The following is a 17,220-nucleotide window of genomic DNA, read 5'->3' as shown; positions in this document are numbered from 1 at the left end:
CAACGAAGCTAACGTTGTTCGGCTCGAATCGTGGCTGATATATAAAAACGCCATCCGGTGCGCGTGCTCAGCTCAGTTGCAGAACATTAACGGAAACGCGCGCGTGCGCTCTCGAGTTCGTGTCTTTAGTTATATACTTTTTGAACGGATTGCGCCTTTTTCTGTGAATTTTTTATCGTAGCGAATACGTACAGCTTACAATTCAAAAGCCACAAGCATAGACAAGTGACACAGTTAACGGCGAAGGTCAGTGAACATGGAAGGTCAAGCGAAGCAAGCATACTTCATCAATGAAGCATATAAACACGAAGAGCCACCACATGGAGTCGGTGGAGGCGGTGGAGCAATAGCGGCAGAGAATCAACCGCGGCGTCGCAGCGGTGGTAACAAGGACCTCCAATTGGATTTATCGGGCAAAAAAAACAAAGAGCAGCGAGCACTCGCAGCCCCCGTCATGGATTTCGATGATCTCCTACCATTGATTGGCGAATTTGGAAGATATCAGAAGATTTTATTCCTGTGCATGATTCCCTTCTCGTTCTTCGTGGCCTTTGTGTATTTCTCACAAATCTTTATGACACTTATACCGGAGCAGCATTGGTGCCATGTACCCGAGTTGGATGCACTCGATGTGGAGGCAAGGTGAGCTTTGCGACTATTAAAACTTTGAGTACTCTGAGTGTGAATCATTACAGTTGGCTGGGCCAGTTTCTCTTGGCAAGCTGGCTGACTGGTTAGCTTAAGACATTTAATAACTGCTACTAGACCATGCACTTGTTGTTTAGAATGTTGTTTTTGCAATCTCAATCCAAAGCGCATAGTTTTAATACTTCATGTGATTTTATGCTGATGTTGTCAGTTTTATTTAAGGCTTATTGGCATGTTGATGGCTTCATTCTTAAAGAAACTATAAAAATTTGAACGATTTTAAAATGTGCTCTCTCTCTTATAACTATTTGCAAAAATCTCAAAAACTATAGTCTTAAGAATATGCATATAACAAGTAGCTAAGACAAAATGATTTTATATTCGGACTTGTTTTCAAGTTCCTGCTTGTTTAACATTTAAATAGAACTTTATTTCTCATGTTGTAAGCCGTAAATATCTATTATATATGAGAGAAATACTCTGTAGACTTAATGAAAATTTCTATTTGAGTTTCAGTGCGGTTCTCAATCATCCGGAAGTAATTTATTTATTTATTATTGCCATTTAGCAAAACTTTTAAAATATCGCTCAATGTCTTAAAAACCCCTTTGGTTGACAACGCCTTGAGTTCGACAGGGCGGTGTCAGAATGAAGTAATAAGAATTAAATTTAACTTTTGTGAAATATTTAAGCGCAGCTATTATAAAAACTAGTTCATAATAACATTTTTGGAGCGCCCAATAATGATTGATCTAAGCAAATTTCAAATCAAACACGAAAACGAAATAAATTCGAGAGTTCTGATCAAAGTCATTAACTCGTCCAAGTTCTGCGGCTTAGAATGACGTCTAACCTTGCAAAACGATTGTAGGTTTTTAAATTTTAGTTTTTAATCACCCCAGCTAAAAGAACCTTATGAGGCAGAGTATCGGGGGAACTTTGCTCAAAGCTGAGGCAAATTCAAATAGTGGCAGAGACAGTTAGATAAGCAGCTAGCTAGCCCGCCAGTTAGGTAGACCAGCCAGGTAAGCCAGGCCATAATTAGCAGCGCATGTTGCGACTGCGCAGCCGCAGCGCAATTTCAGCGCAGTTGACGCACAAGTGAAATAATCGTGGTAACAACGACAACAACATCAAATGAATATGAACAACTAACTAACTAATGTTGTGTGGCGATACCAAACACGAGCTACAAATTTTCCGATGATAGAAACGTCAAACGACAACAGCCAAACACCGAAACTCGAATACACTCAAAATGGGTATAAGCGAAAAGAATATAAACTAGATTAAATATTGGCGCCTCCGAGGGAAAACAGAAAATAAAGAAAAAAATATATTTATATACATACTCACTACAATCTGCATGGCCAGATAGCAATGACGGCATGATACTCAAAACTTATTGATTCTTGGCATATATGATTCTTAATGGAATTTCGTAATTTATATTTGAATATATCATTAGGGAGTTGTACTAAAATCTCTCTCTTCCCCTCTCTTTCTATTTTTCCGTTTCTCTTTTCGTCTCTGTCTCTAATCGTCTTTTATCAAAATTATCAAAAGAAATTCGTAGAAGTAGTACTTAGGGCTATGAATTATGGTCAATTATATGATTGTGTCTTATAACCAGTTTTATACTAATATGAATAAAATGTATAAATAAAAGTATATTATATAAAATTAGCAATAAAACCCACATGAGTTTAAATCAGTGGTATATTTTGTATACTGTCACCTCTCGGCTATGAGTTCGTCCACAATTTTAAATCTTACTGAAATTGAGCTCAACTCAAACAAGCGTTCAATTCAACTGTGCCACACAGTAAAAGTATTTACATAAAAAATAAAGACGATGTTAAGTGAATTGTTGATCTTATAAAAAAATAAAATAAATAAATAAACTGTCAAACTGTTTGTTAATTTGAGTGTGAGATACAACTTTATCTTAAATATACATATATCCATTTATGTACACTGAAAACATATATACTTATACTACTAAAATGTCTCTTAAAAACAAAGATATAGACAAATATATTTTTATATTTAAAAATAAATAAGAATTTATAGAGTTTCAATAATACTCAATGGAGTAGAGGGAGAATAGAGAATAGAATAGAGTAAAATAAATAATACAAATACTGTGCCGTCATAAGGCATTTAAATCCTCTCACAATCCTCGCCTCGCTCTACCTCGCCAAGTCATCAATCTTACCTAACTATAATTTTAGACATATGTATGTACATAGAGTTAACAGCATGATTGAATCGTCAAACATTTTTGTCAAGATCACAAGATAATTATGCTATCCAAGCTCTTAGCTCTCAGTTGTCGGATAGACAATGCGTCGCTGACCTTGGTGGGCTCATGACCGTCGACGTTCGTTACTCGAAACTTGACTAACCCAATTGCAACACCTTTTATTCAATTTGCCCGCACACAGATTGGCCCTGTCGATTCCCATGGTAAATGGGGAGTACAACAATTGCTATATGTACGATGTCAACTATACGGAACTCATGGCCCAGGGCAAAATTATGGCAGATCCAAACTGGCCACGTGTCAAATGTCGCAATGGCTGGTCATATAATTTTACGGAAATACCTTACTCCACGGTGGCCACTGAACAGAATTGGGTCTGCGATGATGCTGCGTTACCCACCTATGCTCAATCCATTTTCTTTCTGGGTGCCATTGTTGGGGGCTTGCTCTTTGGCTGGATAGCTGATCGCTTTGGCCGTATTCCAGCTCTCATTTGTTGTAATCTAATGGGATTACTTTCGGGTGTCGCAACTGCATTTGCTAAAAACTTTTGGCAATTTGCCACAATGCGTTTCTTTGTAGGATTTGCATTCGATAATTGCTTTACCATGATGTACATACTAGGTAAGTGAAAGTGTGTCTCTTTCTCTGCTCGATATGTATATATACATATATATAAATATTATCAATATGATTTTTTATTTTCTTTTCGCAGTGCTCGAATATGTGGGCCCCAAATACCGTACTTTTGTTGCCAACATGTCCATCGCCATATTCTTTACAGGCGCCGCCTGTTTATTGCCCTGGATTGCGTATTTTGTCGCCGATTGGAAGCTTTTAACCATCATTACCTCAGCTCCATTGCTGTTGGTGGTGTTTACGCCTCTCATTGTGCCCGAATCGGCGCGTTGGCTTGTCTCTCAGGGCAAGGTAGATAAAGCCATTTCTATACTGCGCCAGCTGGAACGTCGAAATGGTCGTCATGTTCCGAAACAAACGTATCAGAACTTTAGGGACAGCTGCCAGCGTATGCGGGACCAGGAGCAGGAACAGAATGCTAGTTACTCTGTTCTGGATCTCTTCAAATCTCCACGCTTGCGACGCACCACTTTGCTGCTTATTGTCATCTGGATGGCTATATCGTTGGTCTTTGATGGTCATGTACGTAATGTCGGCTCTCTCGGTCTGGACATCTTCTTCACCTTTACTGTGGCCAGTTTTACGGAGCTACCTGCAGATACTTTACTTACTGTTACACTAGATCGCTTCGGACGGCGTTGGTTGGCTTGCGGCTCAATGGTTGCCAGTGGCATCTTTAGTCTTCTGGCTACAATAGCACCGGTAGGCGTATATTCCGCTACGTTGGCTATAATGGGTCGTTTCTTTGTGAACATTAGCTATAATATTGGACTGCAGTATGCAGCTGAGATATTACCCACTGTAGTGCGTGCTCAGGGCGTTGCCTTTATACACATCATGGGCTATGTGGCCAGCATTATAGCACCGTTTGTTGTATATTTAGCTAACATATCGCCTGCACTGCCGCTTATCATCTTGGGTCTGCTGGGTATAGCGGGTGGCTTGCTGGCGCTGCTGCTGCCGGAGACACTGAATCACCAATTGCCACAGACACTGAGCGATGGCGAGGAGTTTGGACGTGGTCAGAGCATTTGGGATTTTCCCTGTCTAGCCAAGCAGCTAAACAATGAGGATAAATGCAATACTGATGTAGAGGAGGTGCGTTCGCCGGCGTTTGTGCGTGGCACTCAAACGGGCGCTTCGCTAACTGCATCTACACGCGGTGAGCTGCGCTCGAGCATTTTACGGCGTTCAATTCAATCGCGTAACTCCACCAAACTTTAAACAGCCTATTAGTATTTAATAGCGATAGCGACTCATTCATTTAGGTATTTTTGCATTTTTCATAGTCCGATTAAGCTAAGTATGTTTTTGTGATATTAATTCTAAGGAACTGCATTGTCATTTGGCCTAATAAAAAACTTTAGCCAATAACATTTGAATTACGAGTAGCTATCGATAATTTTTACCGCCACCTGTTGTAGAAGTGTCTGTTAATTATAGCCGTAGATTTTAGTGCACAATTTTCGACGCCAGCTGGCGCTCTCTGTTTACTTTTTAAATTGGAATAAGATTTATAGTAGTTGAAAATAATAGATTATTGCATTACAAACAATTAAATGACGCTTATTTATTTGTTTTATCAGTATCCCACTTACCAAGAAATTCCAATGCAAATATTCGACTAAATTACAGATGAAAACCGCTCCCATTTGTTCGGTATAAGAAGCCATGTGCTGCCAAATTGAACGGCAGTTAACAATGTCAACAGTAGTCTATCTGGTGTTGCTCCTAGCTTTGAGAGGAGGATATGGATATGCCAACAACAGTAATAATAGACTGCTGGCTGTGCTGAATGCATCATCTTCTACGGTAGATGTGATACTGCAAATCAATGTGGAAGGCAAAAGGACTCCAGAGACCACAGAGATTACGCCGCCACTTAGCTTGAAGGACATTATTCGCGCTGAAATCAATGGGGATTGGGAGCGCGGACGTTTTGTCTTACAACTAGCCAGTCAGACGCGCACGTTGCAACTAAAGCAAGCCGTTTATGAAGCCCTGTGGCAAGAGCTGCAACAGATGAGGCAAATCTATGATCCTCTCAAGGTACTGGATCTGTATAGCCAGCTTACACAACAGCCGCAGATGCCTTCAGCGTTACTGGTGCAGGTCTACCAGGAGTTTGTTGGGCGCAGCGCTCATTTGCTGGCGGCTCCCTTTCACACGGATAGCCGCAGCGCGAGTTTTCCAAAAGTCGACTCCTTGCTTCAGCGACTTACCCTAAGCACCCTGGACTACTTACGCGATATATTGGAAGCAGTTTTTAATCTAGTATTGGCGCTTGAGTCATCTCTCAGTGTAGTGCAACGTCTAGGTAACTTTAGTGGCAGCGTCACGCAATTGACGTTAGCCAATCTTCAGCTGCTGCAGCGCACCGAGTTGAAATCAAATGTGGATGCACAAGCAGCAGTGCATGATAATCTTCGTCAGTTGCTGGAGATGCCTACTTTTGAACATTATATATATATATATATATTACATACACTCAACAGGCATAACATAAACATGAATAACGTATTTCTAGGCAAATTTACAAACTAACTAACTTTACGCTTATGATCAAACTAATTTATTATTGTGATTATTGTCACTAATCGAAAGGCACAAGAATTTTTAAGCTAACGCTACTTACTACTTTTGCATGAAATCCCATGGTATACAGACAATACCATCGGTTAACACCGAATAGTAATGGGATATATGCAGCTTGATGTGAACGAAATGCTCAGGCTGGCACAGGCGTAGATCACGTAGCGCAGTTATCATCTTGTCTGGAGTTACGGCATCGTCCTTAGTTAATGATTGCAGTTTCAGTCGTGTGATCGACTCCTCGATGAGCTGTTGCTCGATGTGCTTATCCGTTTCGTATTTGGTCATGCGTTCACGTGCTAGCTTCATATTTTGACTTATAAAATCTACGAGTATGACCCCGGGGCAGGTGGCGGGAGTGATAAACTGACCCGTTGGACTAACCATCAATGGTCCCGCTTCAGATTCGACAACAATTGTAAATTCTTTCAACGTTTGCGGCCAGCTTTTTGGATACAATTGTTTGCTTAAAAAATCGTTGAGGGACGTCGTTACTTTCATAAGATGGTTGGCATAGCCACGCGCCTGTTGCTTTGGCATAAATTTACGTCGTCCGATCTGTATGTTGCGCAGAACCTGGGATAGAGTCAGCTCATAGACTGGTACCACATTTAAATAGGCATCATGTTGCGGAATGTTTTTGATAAAGTCAATCCAATTGTTTTGCACATCACCAGTGAACAGCATTACATGACCCTCCAAGCTGATGCCTGTAAACGGAGCAAAAACTACAACGCGATTACGCAATGTCTCCAGAACTGTTCCATGGGTTTGGCTGAGGCGCTGCAGCGATTTAAGACAGCCCCTGTAATGCTCTATATTCCAGCCACATTCGTAGCGAGCATCGCGTAGTTGCAAATCTCTGACGAGCACGTTTTTAAGTTTATCAATTTCCGCTTCCATTTCAGATGTTTCTTTAGCCCTTTGTCTAGCCTTATCAGCGTTTTCCTCCATCCAAATGGAGAGAATTGGACGTGCGCTGGTTGCTTCCTATAAAATAAGAGCATTAGATTTTATAGAGCCGCTAATATAGATATTTACATTACGAAACTGTGTTTCAAAAGCAGAAAAGTCCGTGTTGTAGTAATAATCGTAGCTGGGTTTGTTGGCCAAACTCTCCTGTGGTTTTACTGGCGGCATGGACTTTACGCTCTTTATGTAATCCGTTGATAGATTGCAGGACTCGAGCAGATCTTGTATAAATTTTTTGGGGTCACGTGTACTGCGATCCATGCGTATCTGAACCAGCCTAAACATATCACGCTTTTCAGTAGCCGCACTCTCCCGCACATAGAATTTTAAAACTTCGGCTTCTTCATTGCGATAGCTCTGTTGGTACAGCGCCTCCAGATGAGCGCTGAGCAGCTTTAATGAATTCTCGTTGGTCTGCCTCTGCTCAGGATGCTGGCAAAATAAATCCGGATGTACAGCAAAATAAAATGGGCGTAAGGCTGTTGTAAGTTCGCTATTCAGATGCCTTCGGATCAATCCAACATTTTGTATGGCCTGCGCCTGCAAGTTGGAATGGATGATGATTTTGACCATTTCGCCACTAAGACGCAATGTCGCTGCCATTATGTAAGCTATAGAGGAGCTCACTGCACCACATTACGGCTGCCACACACATACACAGCATACGATCATACGTCTGCTCATTATTTACTAAAAGATTTGATTTATAAGTAAAAAATTACGTTTTTGCCAGTCAGCTGTTGACGTTTTGTATTTGTATACGTGAGAAAAGCAAGAATTGTTGTTGCACTGTTGTGTGCTCGTACATTGCAAGCGAAAAAATACCAACAATTACTAGTTTCAGTTGGGTAATGCAAATTGATATTTTAAATATTTTTTTTAGCGAATATTGTTTAGTCCGTCGTATTTATTTAAGTATAAGTATTATATTCAATTATCAATAAAATGTACATGCTAAAAGGTGCATACTTATTTCAGTATTCCTGCCACAGAGGTGGCAACGCTTGGAGATCAGCGTAGCCAGAATTTCAATCAGCGGCAAATACATTTTAGTAGTATCTGTGAATTTATTTATTTAATTTAATATTCACAATGTCCACTTACTATTTTGTTATAGTTGGGCACAATGACAATCCCATATTCGAAAAAGAGTTCAGCACAGTTAACAAAGAACAGCGCGTAAATACATTAATATATAGTATAATATATAACCAACAGAGGTGAAGTGCGTTTTATTTCACACAAAATTGTATTGCAGAAGGAGGATCACAGGCATCTTAACCAGTTTATAGCGCATGCTGCATTAGATTTGGTAGATGAGCACAAATGGAAAACAGCTAATATGCAATTGAAAAGCATAGATCGTTTTAATCAATGGTTTGTGTCCGCTTTCATTACAGCGTCACAGATACGCTTCATCATTGTGCACGACAATAAAAACGATGAGGGCATAAAGAACTTCTTTAATGAAATGTACGATACGTATATTAAGCATTCTATGAACGCCTTCTACAAAATTAACACGCCCATTAAATCGCTGATGTTTGATAAGAAATCGGATATCTTTGGGCGCAAGTATTTGTTATCGTAATATACTAATTGTATTATAAGCATTTGTAATAAAAATTCAATTAAAACAAACCATTCTAAAACACAAAAAAAATTCGAGTCAAAGATTTTATTGTTAAACAAATTAAATGAGAAAAAAAGGCCAAAGCATGGGACATACTTAGGCACAAATATTTCATTAATAATTCATACCATACATTCATAACACTTGCCGTTTAATTTTTATTTAAGTTTTTTATTTAGAAAAGCAGTTTAACGACAAAAAAAAAGTATAAACTTTCAGTGGATTTCTTGAATTCTCATTTCGTATCAAATCTAAAACGATTTAACGCTTTACAATTTTTAAAATAATCTATGGGTGTGTGGTTGAATGTACGAGGTATGAAACGATTTTTAATTAAAACGGCGATATTGTATGGAACTTTAGCAATATCTTGTTGGTTGGTGCTTAATGCTTTTTGTTCTTTCCATGGCGCTCATATTTAGTTTTGGAAGAGTGCCACAAGATGAGTGGAATGGCCAAAGAAGGCAGCGTCATAATGGCAAAGGCCACCCAATCGAAGAAATGGGAAGAGAAACGTTTGTTGTACTCATTCAGATTTACAATACCACCTTCTCCAGGTTCTGAGCTAATGGCCAATTGGAGCTGCAAGTGAAATCGTGTTAGCCAAGTAGTGAGAGAATCTATATACAGAAAATATACCATCTCAGCCTCCTCGATGGGCTTGTAGGAAACCTCGGCTGCTGTGAAGTTGAAATAGCCAAAAGCCTTGGGCCGCACTACCAGGACATGAGTAAAATTTGTTTGCGGTGCGATACGTTCCACAGTAGCTGATGGCTGGCCCCCGACCACCTCAAAGGCATCGGGATGGAAGCCGTTGTCCACTAGCTGCACATTTGTAGCCGCCCCATTGCCTACATTAAAAATTGTATAGCGCACTAACAAATCGCTCTTCTCGACGAGATATTTGTTAAGGATCTGCTTAGAGACCAGCAGGCGAGCACGTGTCTCATCCTCGGAGACACAAACACTGATTACAGCGAACAAGGCGCAAAGCGCTATCGTTTTTTTGAACATGCTAAAATATACAATATTTCGGAACGTTTCACTTTTTGTTGACGTGGAAGGTTCGATGAAAGCGGCGTCGCGTGTAATTATTTGGTTTATTAACCCAAGGATAGCAAATAAGTACTTGCCAGCCACTAGAATACTATAATATTATATTTATTTCTTGGCAACTTACACTAAATGTAGTTACTTAATGCTGCAGGTATGTGTGTTAAACTAAATTCAGCTTAATGATAGAGACCGCTACTTTCTCGTGGCTGCTTTGTGACGTGTAAACTGTCGGCTGTCAAACTTCGTACAAATACATTTCGCATCGATACTACAGGCATCGATAACGATAGCACGTCGGCAGTCAGCAATGCAACAAAACTGGGAGCCCAGCTGTTTGGCTCCAAAATAATAACAAACGAAATTTATGTTTACGCGTTGATTATCTATGAATTACATTAATTTTTTAATATGTAAAATTCTATTTCATTTTTTCAATGCGCTTTATATAATAAAAAAAAAGTAATAACAACTTTTAGGACAGATACAAGGCGGTGGGGGTGGATCATGTTGCCGGCACCTGTGGTTGCCCTTGAATGACATTGTCACCCTACATGCAATGGATCAGCTTAAAAGTTTTCATATTCAGCTATTTGTAAAATTCTTAAATTGGTATCAACATAACATATACGATTATGCTTCACGAATGATTTCGCTCAACCACCCAACAAAATGATCTGCACACAAAATATGAATCAACTTTACGTGCCAAATTGCACGAAGTAAGCATGATAGCGCCTATTAGTATCACTACAGCCGAGTCGTCCGTTTATCAGTGCGTCGACACAGAACCAGCAGCAGAATTCGTTTTTTCATCACACAGAAAAGATTGTTAGCGCTGCCACTAACTCGCCCACAGTCAGAATTTAACCAGCAGCTGGAAAACTCAACCGAAGCATGTCTCTAAACGTGGAAACGAAGCAAACTACACCATATGAAGGCCAAAAACCAGGCACTAGCGGACTACGCAAAAAAGTCTATTAGAAATGGAAATTTACAGTTACAATTTTTTAAATGTAAGCTTTGCAGGTGAAAGTATTCACGCAGCCCAACTACACGGAAAATTTTGTACAATGCATTCTGGAAGCTAATGGTACAGCTCTGGTAGGGTCAACGTTGGTTGTAGGAGGCGATGGACGTTACTACTGCAAGGAGGCAGCTGAACTCATTATTCGCATCTGTGCAGGCAATGGAGTGGCCAAGCTGCTGGTGGGTCAGAATGGGATACTCTCGACGCCTGCCGTCTCCAGCTTAATACGCCACAACAAAGCGCTGGGTAAGTGCAGTTACTTAATCAAGATTTAAAGATAACTTGTAATCCACAATAGAATAGAAGCTGATAAAGATAGGCGTTTGCTCAGTGACATTCTAATTTAAATACATACATATATAATATACTCGCATATGAATACTATAATAATAATTCTTTCCCTAAATCTTTGATCGGGTTTCAAGGTCATCAAGTCATGGTCTCCAAAAATATTTTGAAAAAGAAAAAACAAAACTTGTTTCGATTGAGCAAATTTTTTTAAAATTTAAAGAATAAAATATGAATTCAGTAAAAATAATAATTCTAAAATTAATGGATTTTTTTCAGGTGGTATTGTGTTGACTGCGTCCCACAATCCTGGCGGTCCGGAAAATGATTTCGGAATTAAGTTTAACTGTGAGAATGGAGGACCTGCGCCCGATGCCTTCACCAATAAGATTTACCAACTTTCGACTACTATAAAGGCTTACACACTGGTGCCAAGCTTGCAGATTGACATCTCAAAAGTGGGCGTCAGCAACTACGACATTGGCGGCAAGCCTTTTGTGGTGGAAGTCATTGACTCTGTAGCTAACTATGTACGTCACATGGAGGAGATCTTTGATTTCGGCAAGCTGCACGATTTTGTCAGCGGCAAATCAAATGGAAAGCCCCTAAAGATGCGCATCGACTCCATGAATGGTGTAACCGGTGCCTATGTGCGTGAGATCTTTCTGAACCGTTTAGGTGCTACGGAGGCGTCTGTGGTTCACACCACTCCACTGCCCGACTTTGGGGGACTTCATCCAGATCCAAATTTAACTTACGCTAAGGATTTAGTGGAGACCGTGGCCAAAGGTGATTATGATATTGGCGCTGCTTTTGATGGCGACGGCGATCGCAACATGATAATCGGCAGCAAGGCCTTCTTTGTAACGCCCAGCGACTCTTTGGCGGTCATAGCGCATTATCTCGATGCAATCCCGTATTTCCAAAAGAATGGAGTACAAGGCTTTGCACGCAGTATGCCCACTGCCTCAGCTGTCGATCTAGTAGGCAAAAAGCTGGGAAAAGAGGTATTCGAGGTACCCACCGGCTGGAAGTATTTTGGTAATCTTATGGACGCAGGACGTCTCTGTCTGTGTGGCGAAGAGAGTTTCGGCACTGGCTCCAATCACATACGAGAGAAAGATGGTATTTGGGCGGTGCTCGCTTGGATTTCCGTTATGCAACACACTGGCAAGAGCATTGAGGACATTCTTAAGCAGCATTGGTCCGTTTATGGACGCAACTACTTCACACGCTACGATTATGAAGAATGCGATTTGGAACCCTGCAACGAAATGATGGCCACTATGGAGAAAAACATCACAGCTGCAGAATTTGTCGGCAAGAGCTTTTCCAGCGAGGGCAAGACCTATAAAGTCAAGGAAGCGGACAACTTCAGCTACACAGATCCCGTGGACAAATCCTTGGCCACCAAGCAGGGATTACGTATTGTATTCGACGATGGCAGCCGCATTGTGATGCGTCTTAGTGGCACAGGCAGCTCAGGAGCTACCGTACGGTATGTATTTAAGATAACGTATTTTTTGTATTTACTATTGAAATGATCTCTGTTGCCTATAGCTTGTACATCGACTCTTATGAGAAACAGAATGTGCTGGGCCAGGCGAGTGTTATGCTGAAACCGCTAATAGATATTGCATTGGAAATCTCACAGCTTCCGAAGTTTACTGGGCGCAATGCACCCACTGTCATCACATAAGCGAGAAATCTACAGAATCAACTGCCATTTAGATGTTGCTAGCAGCCTATTTCGGCATTTGTTATATTAAAATGATTGTAGCTTCAACCAAAGTTTGAAAAATTAAAATTGTGAATTATAATTGAATATGTTAGAGGGATTCAAAAAATTTTACCCACAAATTATATAATTAATTTAAAGTTAAATCAGTTTTACTTACGATTTTATTTACTGAGATTGTGAATAAAACAATCTTATTTATCATTCTATCGTTTTTTTCTTTTTTACATTTACAGTATATATGCAATGCACATAATATTTTTCGAATTGAATTACATATTGTTACTTTTCGTAAATATTTGAGAACTAGCACCAGCGGTTTACGCATAAAAGTGTGCTACAATTTATTTAAGAAAAAACATTTATATTTGTGTATATATTTATCAAAATCAAAATTTATCTTAGAGTTGAATGTTACTTTACAGGGGTTGATAAATAATCAAACTCGCTTAAAAGCATATTAGGTACACGCTGCTCCAGGACACTAAGCGGTAAACCAGCCATACGTACGAAAGTCTGCAGGAAGTGCAGCATAGTAATAACATCTGCACCCAATACCTCCTTATCTCTATAAAAGCAATAGGGTTTGCAAAATTAAATATTCATCAAAATCTCACAAGGTTTATACTCACAGTAGTTGTGCTTCGGCCACAGTTACAACATACTGGCACAAATAGGAGATATACAGCGTTTTAACATTCTTGTGAAATTGTTGAAGTACTGTTAGTAGTCCCAGAATTAAGGGCACACAATCAATGACATCTTTAGCAGACTTTGGAAGTAAACAGTCCGTATTTGCAGAATGCTGCAAGCGACCCACATGCGCAATGGTAAAGAGAAACAGAAATAAGGACATATTGTGCGAATTTTTGGGGGTCATAAAGATCTGCTCCAGAGGATCATAGTTGCCCGTATACTGAAGTATTTCTTGCAGCTCGGTGAGCATGCTCATGCCCTGCTCATCGTATAGTTTCATATTAGACGACAGTTCCAGCAACAAGGCCCTGTAAATTAGGGAACGATTAAGCAAACTCTTCAAGCTCAGATTTATCCACCCGATTTACCGATTCAGTGTTTCTGTTGTATTCTCCAGCAACTTGGCATCACACTTGCTGCTAAAACTTAGCTCGCCGGCAATATGCCGGCGCAGCAGCTGTTTATGTCCAATAGAAAGCATCCAGTCGAGGAGTGTGGGCCACACCTTTAGCCATCGTTGTGTATAGCTTTGATAATATTTAAGCGGTTGTTTGGCCACTTCACCGGGAAAGTCACGTGATTCTAACTCCTTGGTCAGGCTGTTCAGCGCATCACACCACATTCGATCCGTATTTAAATTCTTTTGCAGTCTGCCCATATTACGCTTCAACTCATCTGCCAGCATGTGCGCATAGAGCCTCTCCAGGCCCACCATCCCTGCCGGTGCCATAGCCTCGCGTAGCACGTTGAAAAATCCGGAACCAGGTAGAAGCTGTTGGTGCGGTGCACGTTTCTCATACCACGTGCACTTTAAATCTAAATAAATCGTTTGCTTTGGTTCCGTGCAAAGTAATATTTCGTTTGCGAGACGCCCAATGAAATTGTTCGATTTGGTGGTATCTCCCTGCAATGGCTTAAAGTTTGGTATTGGTATTGTTTGAGACTGGAAGCGGGATTGCCATTCCTGCACTTTGTTGCGCAAAAAGCAATTGCATTCCTTTTCCACATTGTAATTAATAATGCGCTGCGATTCTTCTAACAATATACGCAGGCCCTGTACACGCAAATAGTCTTCGATATACTCAAAGGAGCGGCGATAGCCCTCGATTGTCTTAGCCAGCGCTTGGAGCTTCTCCTGGAGCAACTGCACAGACGTCTTGTTCTTCTCTGGCGTAAATATAAGGCCTAAATTGTAGGCGTTAGCCAAGTGGTTGACAAGTTCCTTACGTATACCATCTTCAAGCAGCTGTTTGGGATCTAGCTCAATGACGCCCACCAAAGTCGTTTTCATCATTAGTATACCTTTGGTAAATACTGCAATGGAATTGGTGAGCTGCGCCACCTTCGCACGCTCTTCGAACTGCGCATATTCGCGTATCTTATCCTTACTGAGACGTGTTGGAAACTCTTTAATGGCATTAGTTAACAGCTGTATAATTCTTGCCAGAATGCTAAACATTGTCTCCGGCACAATCTGAAGCACACGTCGCAAAAAGTTCGCTAGCTCTGTGCTGTAATAGTTAGATACAGAGATCAGATCCTCGCTTTTGGCTTGGTTGATTCGCATCAGGGGCACCTCCAGCGTGCTGGCCAGCTTCAGGAACACAGCTCGTATACTAATGACAGCGCGTGGCAAGGCTTTAATGTGATTCTGCATGATCACAGTGAAATCTCGCTGCAGTAAGCACCAGGCGTAGCTGAAATCGCTAATCATCTGAATGTGTATCTCGATATCTTCCTTGAGGTTTATTAACTATGAGATATATGCACAAATTATTAAATTATATCTAAGGCTTATCATAACCCTACCTGTGCCATCTGATTTAGTAGATCGCGAGTTTCCTCCAACTGCTGCTTGACCAGCATATTTGCATGTAAATTGTGATATTCCTGGACTTCGTCCAATGCCTGCATTGCTTGTATGATCAGTCGTCCCGATTTTTGGGGTTTACCGACCTCCAGTCTTTGTAGACGATGGGCTATCTGACCAAACCATTGCTGTAGATGAGGATTCGCTTCCATTTTGGTCAATGGTCGTGATCCCCCAAAGGCTTCACTTAATTCTCTCAGATATTGAATTGCAGCATCCCGATTGTGCGTCCATCGTTGCTCGCGATTGTTTTGAAGCTCAGCCAACAGCTCCCTAACATTCAGCTCTAATTCGCCACAACCCAGCAAAAGGTGGTAGAGCATGCCAGGATCAAATTCGAGTGCAGCAAGTAATTTTTGATGTAGTTGCGCTAATGTCGCCTGGTTAAAGATGATAAGTACGGCGGGTCGTGTGTGAAGGCAATACCAACGTAACAGCACATTAGCTTGTCGCATCAACACAATTATCTGATTGGCATGCTCCAGTACAAAGACATCATCCAAGACACCTTCACGTACAATCTCTCCGATTTTTTGAAGCGTTTTATTCATCTGTTCGCGCTTCTGCTGGCAGAGTGGTTCAAGTGAACTACGTGTAACCACATTGGCCACAGCTGTGCTAGCGGCCTTGAAGCATGACCAGGCATCAATTAAGTTTACAGTGATACCCATATAAATGGAAAGTGTCCAGTTATCGTTGAAGAACTTGTCCACAATCTCACGCATTTGAGCACTTTGGGTGTGCAGCACTTGGGGCGCGAAGTAAAGGCAAACGTAGAGCATCACAGCCTGAGTCGACAATGCTGTGGTTCGATGCGTTGGATGTGGATAGATGGCCAGCTGGTTGTAAATGTCGTCGCAGCGCAAGCGAACCAAAACCAAATCTATAAAATTAGTATCGAAGCGAAAACGCGCAAAGTAAGACTCTGGATAGCTGGGCACAGACACTATTTTGTTCACTGGCAGCATCGCCTGGTTCTGTGTCGGCTGTACATAACCCGTGGAGCGCAACAGTAGACAAACATCATGAATGTTGCTATCATCGCCGCTGGGTGTGGCATCACCTCCACTATAGCGATAATAGGCAATCAAAAGACGCTCCCGCACATCACCAGGAATATGTAAGTCCAAGACGAGCAAAATAACGCCGTACAAGTATAGCGATTCACACTGCAAACCAAGACTAACTTTAAGGACCAAATTTTTATCACTGAATTTCACTCACCAATAACTGTTTACCCTCCTCATCCTGCAGCACCGTCTCCAGCGTTTGTTGTATATAATAACCACTATTTAGCTCTTCGATATACTGATGCAAATCTGTAGCATAATGATGTATACTCTGAAAGGCCAGGTAGAAGCGTGTTATTAGCGGAAGGTGATTTGTGCGAGTTTCCAAGTCCAAGTCGCTGAGCTCCTATATATAGATTATATATACTATTTAGATTAAATATTATGTTGGCGATATTGTCCGTACACTTACCGGACTACCCTCTATCTTCTTTTCATGTGCTTCAGCTACCTTGAAATAGCTAAAGTCTAATATAATATCCGCATATTTCTGTTTATCAGCTGCGTTTTCCAACCTACGATGCGCAAAAAAAAATTAATTGAACTCAAAATTGTCCTTTACCAAGCTTACCGATAAATGTTAGGAACATATTCTTTAAGTCGCAGTATTTCTGCAATTATGGAGTTGCCCACAGAGACAATATTAAGTAAATTTTGTCCGCACGCATTATTTTCTGAAAGAAACTCGCTCATTTTTATAAAAAAAAAAAAAAAGCTCATAAGCT

The 17,220-nt window shown here is 40.7% G+C and overlaps 7 protein-coding genes across 7 annotated transcripts; 4 read left to right on the top strand and 3 right to left on the bottom strand.

The window, feature by feature from the left end:
• The first annotated feature begins 95 nt into the window (after positions 1–95).
• On the top strand, positions 96–4,927 carry LOC6586350 (organic cation transporter protein). Its single transcript, XM_002011930.4, has 3 exons — positions 96–642; positions 3,096–3,538; positions 3,630–4,927. Exons 1-3 carry the CDS (start codon positions 257–259, stop codon positions 4,775–4,777), a joined length of 1,977 nt encoding a protein of 658 aa, XP_002011966.1. The 5' UTR covers positions 96–256; the 3' UTR covers positions 4,778–4,927.
• A 176-nt stretch (positions 4,928–5,103) lies between these two features.
• On the top strand, positions 5,104–6,183 carry LOC6586349. Its single transcript, XM_002011929.4, has one exon. The coding sequence runs from the start codon at positions 5,225–5,227 to the stop codon at positions 6,095–6,097; it is 873 nt and encodes a 290-aa protein (XP_002011965.4). The 5' UTR covers positions 5,104–5,224; the 3' UTR covers positions 6,098–6,183.
• On the bottom strand, positions 6,103–7,888 carry LOC6586348 (T-cell activation inhibitor, mitochondrial). The gene is made up of 2 exons (XM_002011928.4): positions 7,187–7,888; positions 6,103–7,135 (listed from the first exon to the last, which is right to left on the bottom strand). Exons 1-2 carry the CDS (start codon positions 7,718–7,720, stop codon positions 6,188–6,190), a joined length of 1,482 nt encoding a protein of 493 aa, XP_002011964.1. The 5' UTR covers positions 7,721–7,888; the 3' UTR covers positions 6,103–6,187.
• Positions 7,889–8,113: 225 nt separating this feature from the next.
• On the top strand, positions 8,114–9,213 carry LOC6586347 (probable trafficking protein particle complex subunit 2). The gene is made up of 2 exons (XM_002011927.4): positions 8,114–8,296; positions 8,376–9,213. The coding sequence occupies exons 1-2, from the start codon at positions 8,210–8,212 to the stop codon at positions 8,706–8,708; spliced, it is 420 nt and encodes a 139-aa protein (XP_002011963.1). The 5' UTR covers positions 8,114–8,209; the 3' UTR covers positions 8,709–9,213.
• On the bottom strand, positions 8,901–10,049 carry LOC6586346 (translocon-associated protein subunit beta). Its single transcript, XM_002011926.4, has 3 exons — positions 9,931–10,049; positions 9,390–9,765; positions 8,901–9,332 (listed from the first exon to the last, which is right to left on the bottom strand). The coding sequence occupies exons 2-3, from the start codon at positions 9,762–9,764 to the stop codon at positions 9,135–9,137; spliced, it is 573 nt and encodes a 190-aa protein (XP_002011962.1). The 5' UTR covers position 9,765; positions 9,931–10,049; the 3' UTR covers positions 8,901–9,134.
• Positions 10,050–10,572: 523 nt separating this feature from the next.
• Positions 10,573–13,063, top strand: LOC6586345 (phosphoglucomutase). Its single transcript, XM_002011925.4, has 4 exons — positions 10,573–10,778; positions 10,833–11,079; positions 11,401–12,619; positions 12,682–13,063. Exons 1-4 carry the CDS (start codon positions 10,701–10,703, stop codon positions 12,818–12,820), a joined length of 1,683 nt encoding a protein of 560 aa, XP_002011961.1. The 5' UTR covers positions 10,573–10,700; the 3' UTR covers positions 12,821–13,063.
• A 157-nt stretch (positions 13,064–13,220) lies between these two features.
• LOC6586340 (WASH complex subunit homolog 5) lies at positions 13,221–17,218 on the bottom strand. Its single transcript, XM_002011924.4, has 7 exons — positions 17,067–17,218; positions 16,908–17,010; positions 16,650–16,841; positions 15,365–16,594; positions 13,924–15,308; positions 13,492–13,863; positions 13,221–13,427 (listed from the first exon to the last, which is right to left on the bottom strand). Exons 1-7 carry the CDS (start codon positions 17,213–17,215, stop codon positions 13,274–13,276), a joined length of 3,585 nt encoding a protein of 1,194 aa, XP_002011960.2. The 5' UTR covers positions 17,216–17,218; the 3' UTR covers positions 13,221–13,273.
• Between the last annotated feature and the right edge of the window lie 2 nt (positions 17,219–17,220).

Source organism: Drosophila mojavensis, unplaced genomic scaffold (genome assembly GCF_018153725.1).
Source record: "Drosophila mojavensis isolate 15081-1352.22 unplaced genomic scaffold, ASM1815372v1 contig_74, whole genome shotgun sequence".
Classification (NCBI taxonomy): Eukaryota; Metazoa; Arthropoda; class Insecta; order Diptera; family Drosophilidae; genus Drosophila; species Drosophila mojavensis.
This window is presented reverse-complemented; position numbering and strand designations above follow the sequence as displayed.

Coding starts and splice junctions, on each gene's coding strand:
- LOC6586350 (XM_002011930.4), top strand. CDS start 257: ATGGAAGGTCAAGCGAAGCAAGCATACTTCATCAATGAAGCATATAAA. Junction 643..3,095: donor GCACTCGATGTGGAGGCAAG/GTGAGCTTTGCG, acceptor GCCCGCACACAG/ATTGGCCCTGTCGATTCCCA. Junction 3,539..3,629: donor TACCATGATGTACATACTAG/GTAAGTGAAAGT, acceptor TTCTTTTCGCAG/TGCTCGAATATGTGGGCCCC.
- LOC6586345 (XM_002011925.4), top strand. CDS start 10,701: ATGTCTCTAAACGTGGAAACGAAGCAAACTACACCATATGAAGGCCAA. Junction 11,080..11,400: donor ACGCCACAACAAAGCGCTGG/GTAAGTGCAGTT, acceptor GATTTTTTTCAG/GTGGTATTGTGTTGACTGCG. Junction 12,620..12,681: donor AGCTCAGGAGCTACCGTACG/GTATGTATTTAA, acceptor TGTTGCCTATAG/CTTGTACATCGACTCTTATG.
- LOC6586349 (XM_002011929.4), top strand. CDS start 5,225: ATGTGCTGCCAAATTGAACGGCAGTTAACAATGTCAACAGTAGTCTAT.
- LOC6586348 (XM_002011928.4), bottom strand. CDS start 7,720: ATGGCAGCGACATTGCGTCTTAGTGGCGAAATGGTCAAAATCATCATC. Junction 7,136..7,186: donor TTGAAACACAGTTTCGTAAT/GTAAATATCTAT, acceptor CTTATTTTATAG/GAAGCAACCAGCGCACGTCC.
- LOC6586340 (XM_002011924.4), bottom strand. CDS start 17,215: ATGAGCTTTTTTTTTTTTTTTATAAAAATGAGCGAGTTTCTTTCAGAA. Junction 16,842..16,907: donor AGAAGATAGAGGGTAGTCCG/GTAAGTGTACGG, acceptor ATCTATATATAG/GAGCTCAGCGACTTGGACTT. Junction 16,595..16,649: donor AGGAGGGTAAACAGTTATTG/GTGAGTGAAATT, acceptor CTTGGTTTGCAG/TGTGAATCGCTATACTTGTA.
- LOC6586346 (XM_002011926.4), bottom strand. CDS start 9,764: ATGTTCAAAAAAACGATAGCGCTTTGCGCCTTGTTCGCTGTAATCAGT. Junction 9,333..9,389: donor CCATCGAGGAGGCTGAGATG/GTATATTTTCTG, acceptor TTTCACTTGCAG/CTCCAATTGGCCATTAGCTC.
- LOC6586347 (XM_002011927.4), top strand. CDS start 8,210: ATGTCCACTTACTATTTTGTTATAGTTGGGCACAATGACAATCCCATA. Junction 8,297..8,375: donor CAGTTAACAAAGAACAGCGC/GTAAATACATTA, acceptor ATTGTATTGCAG/AAGGAGGATCACAGGCATCT.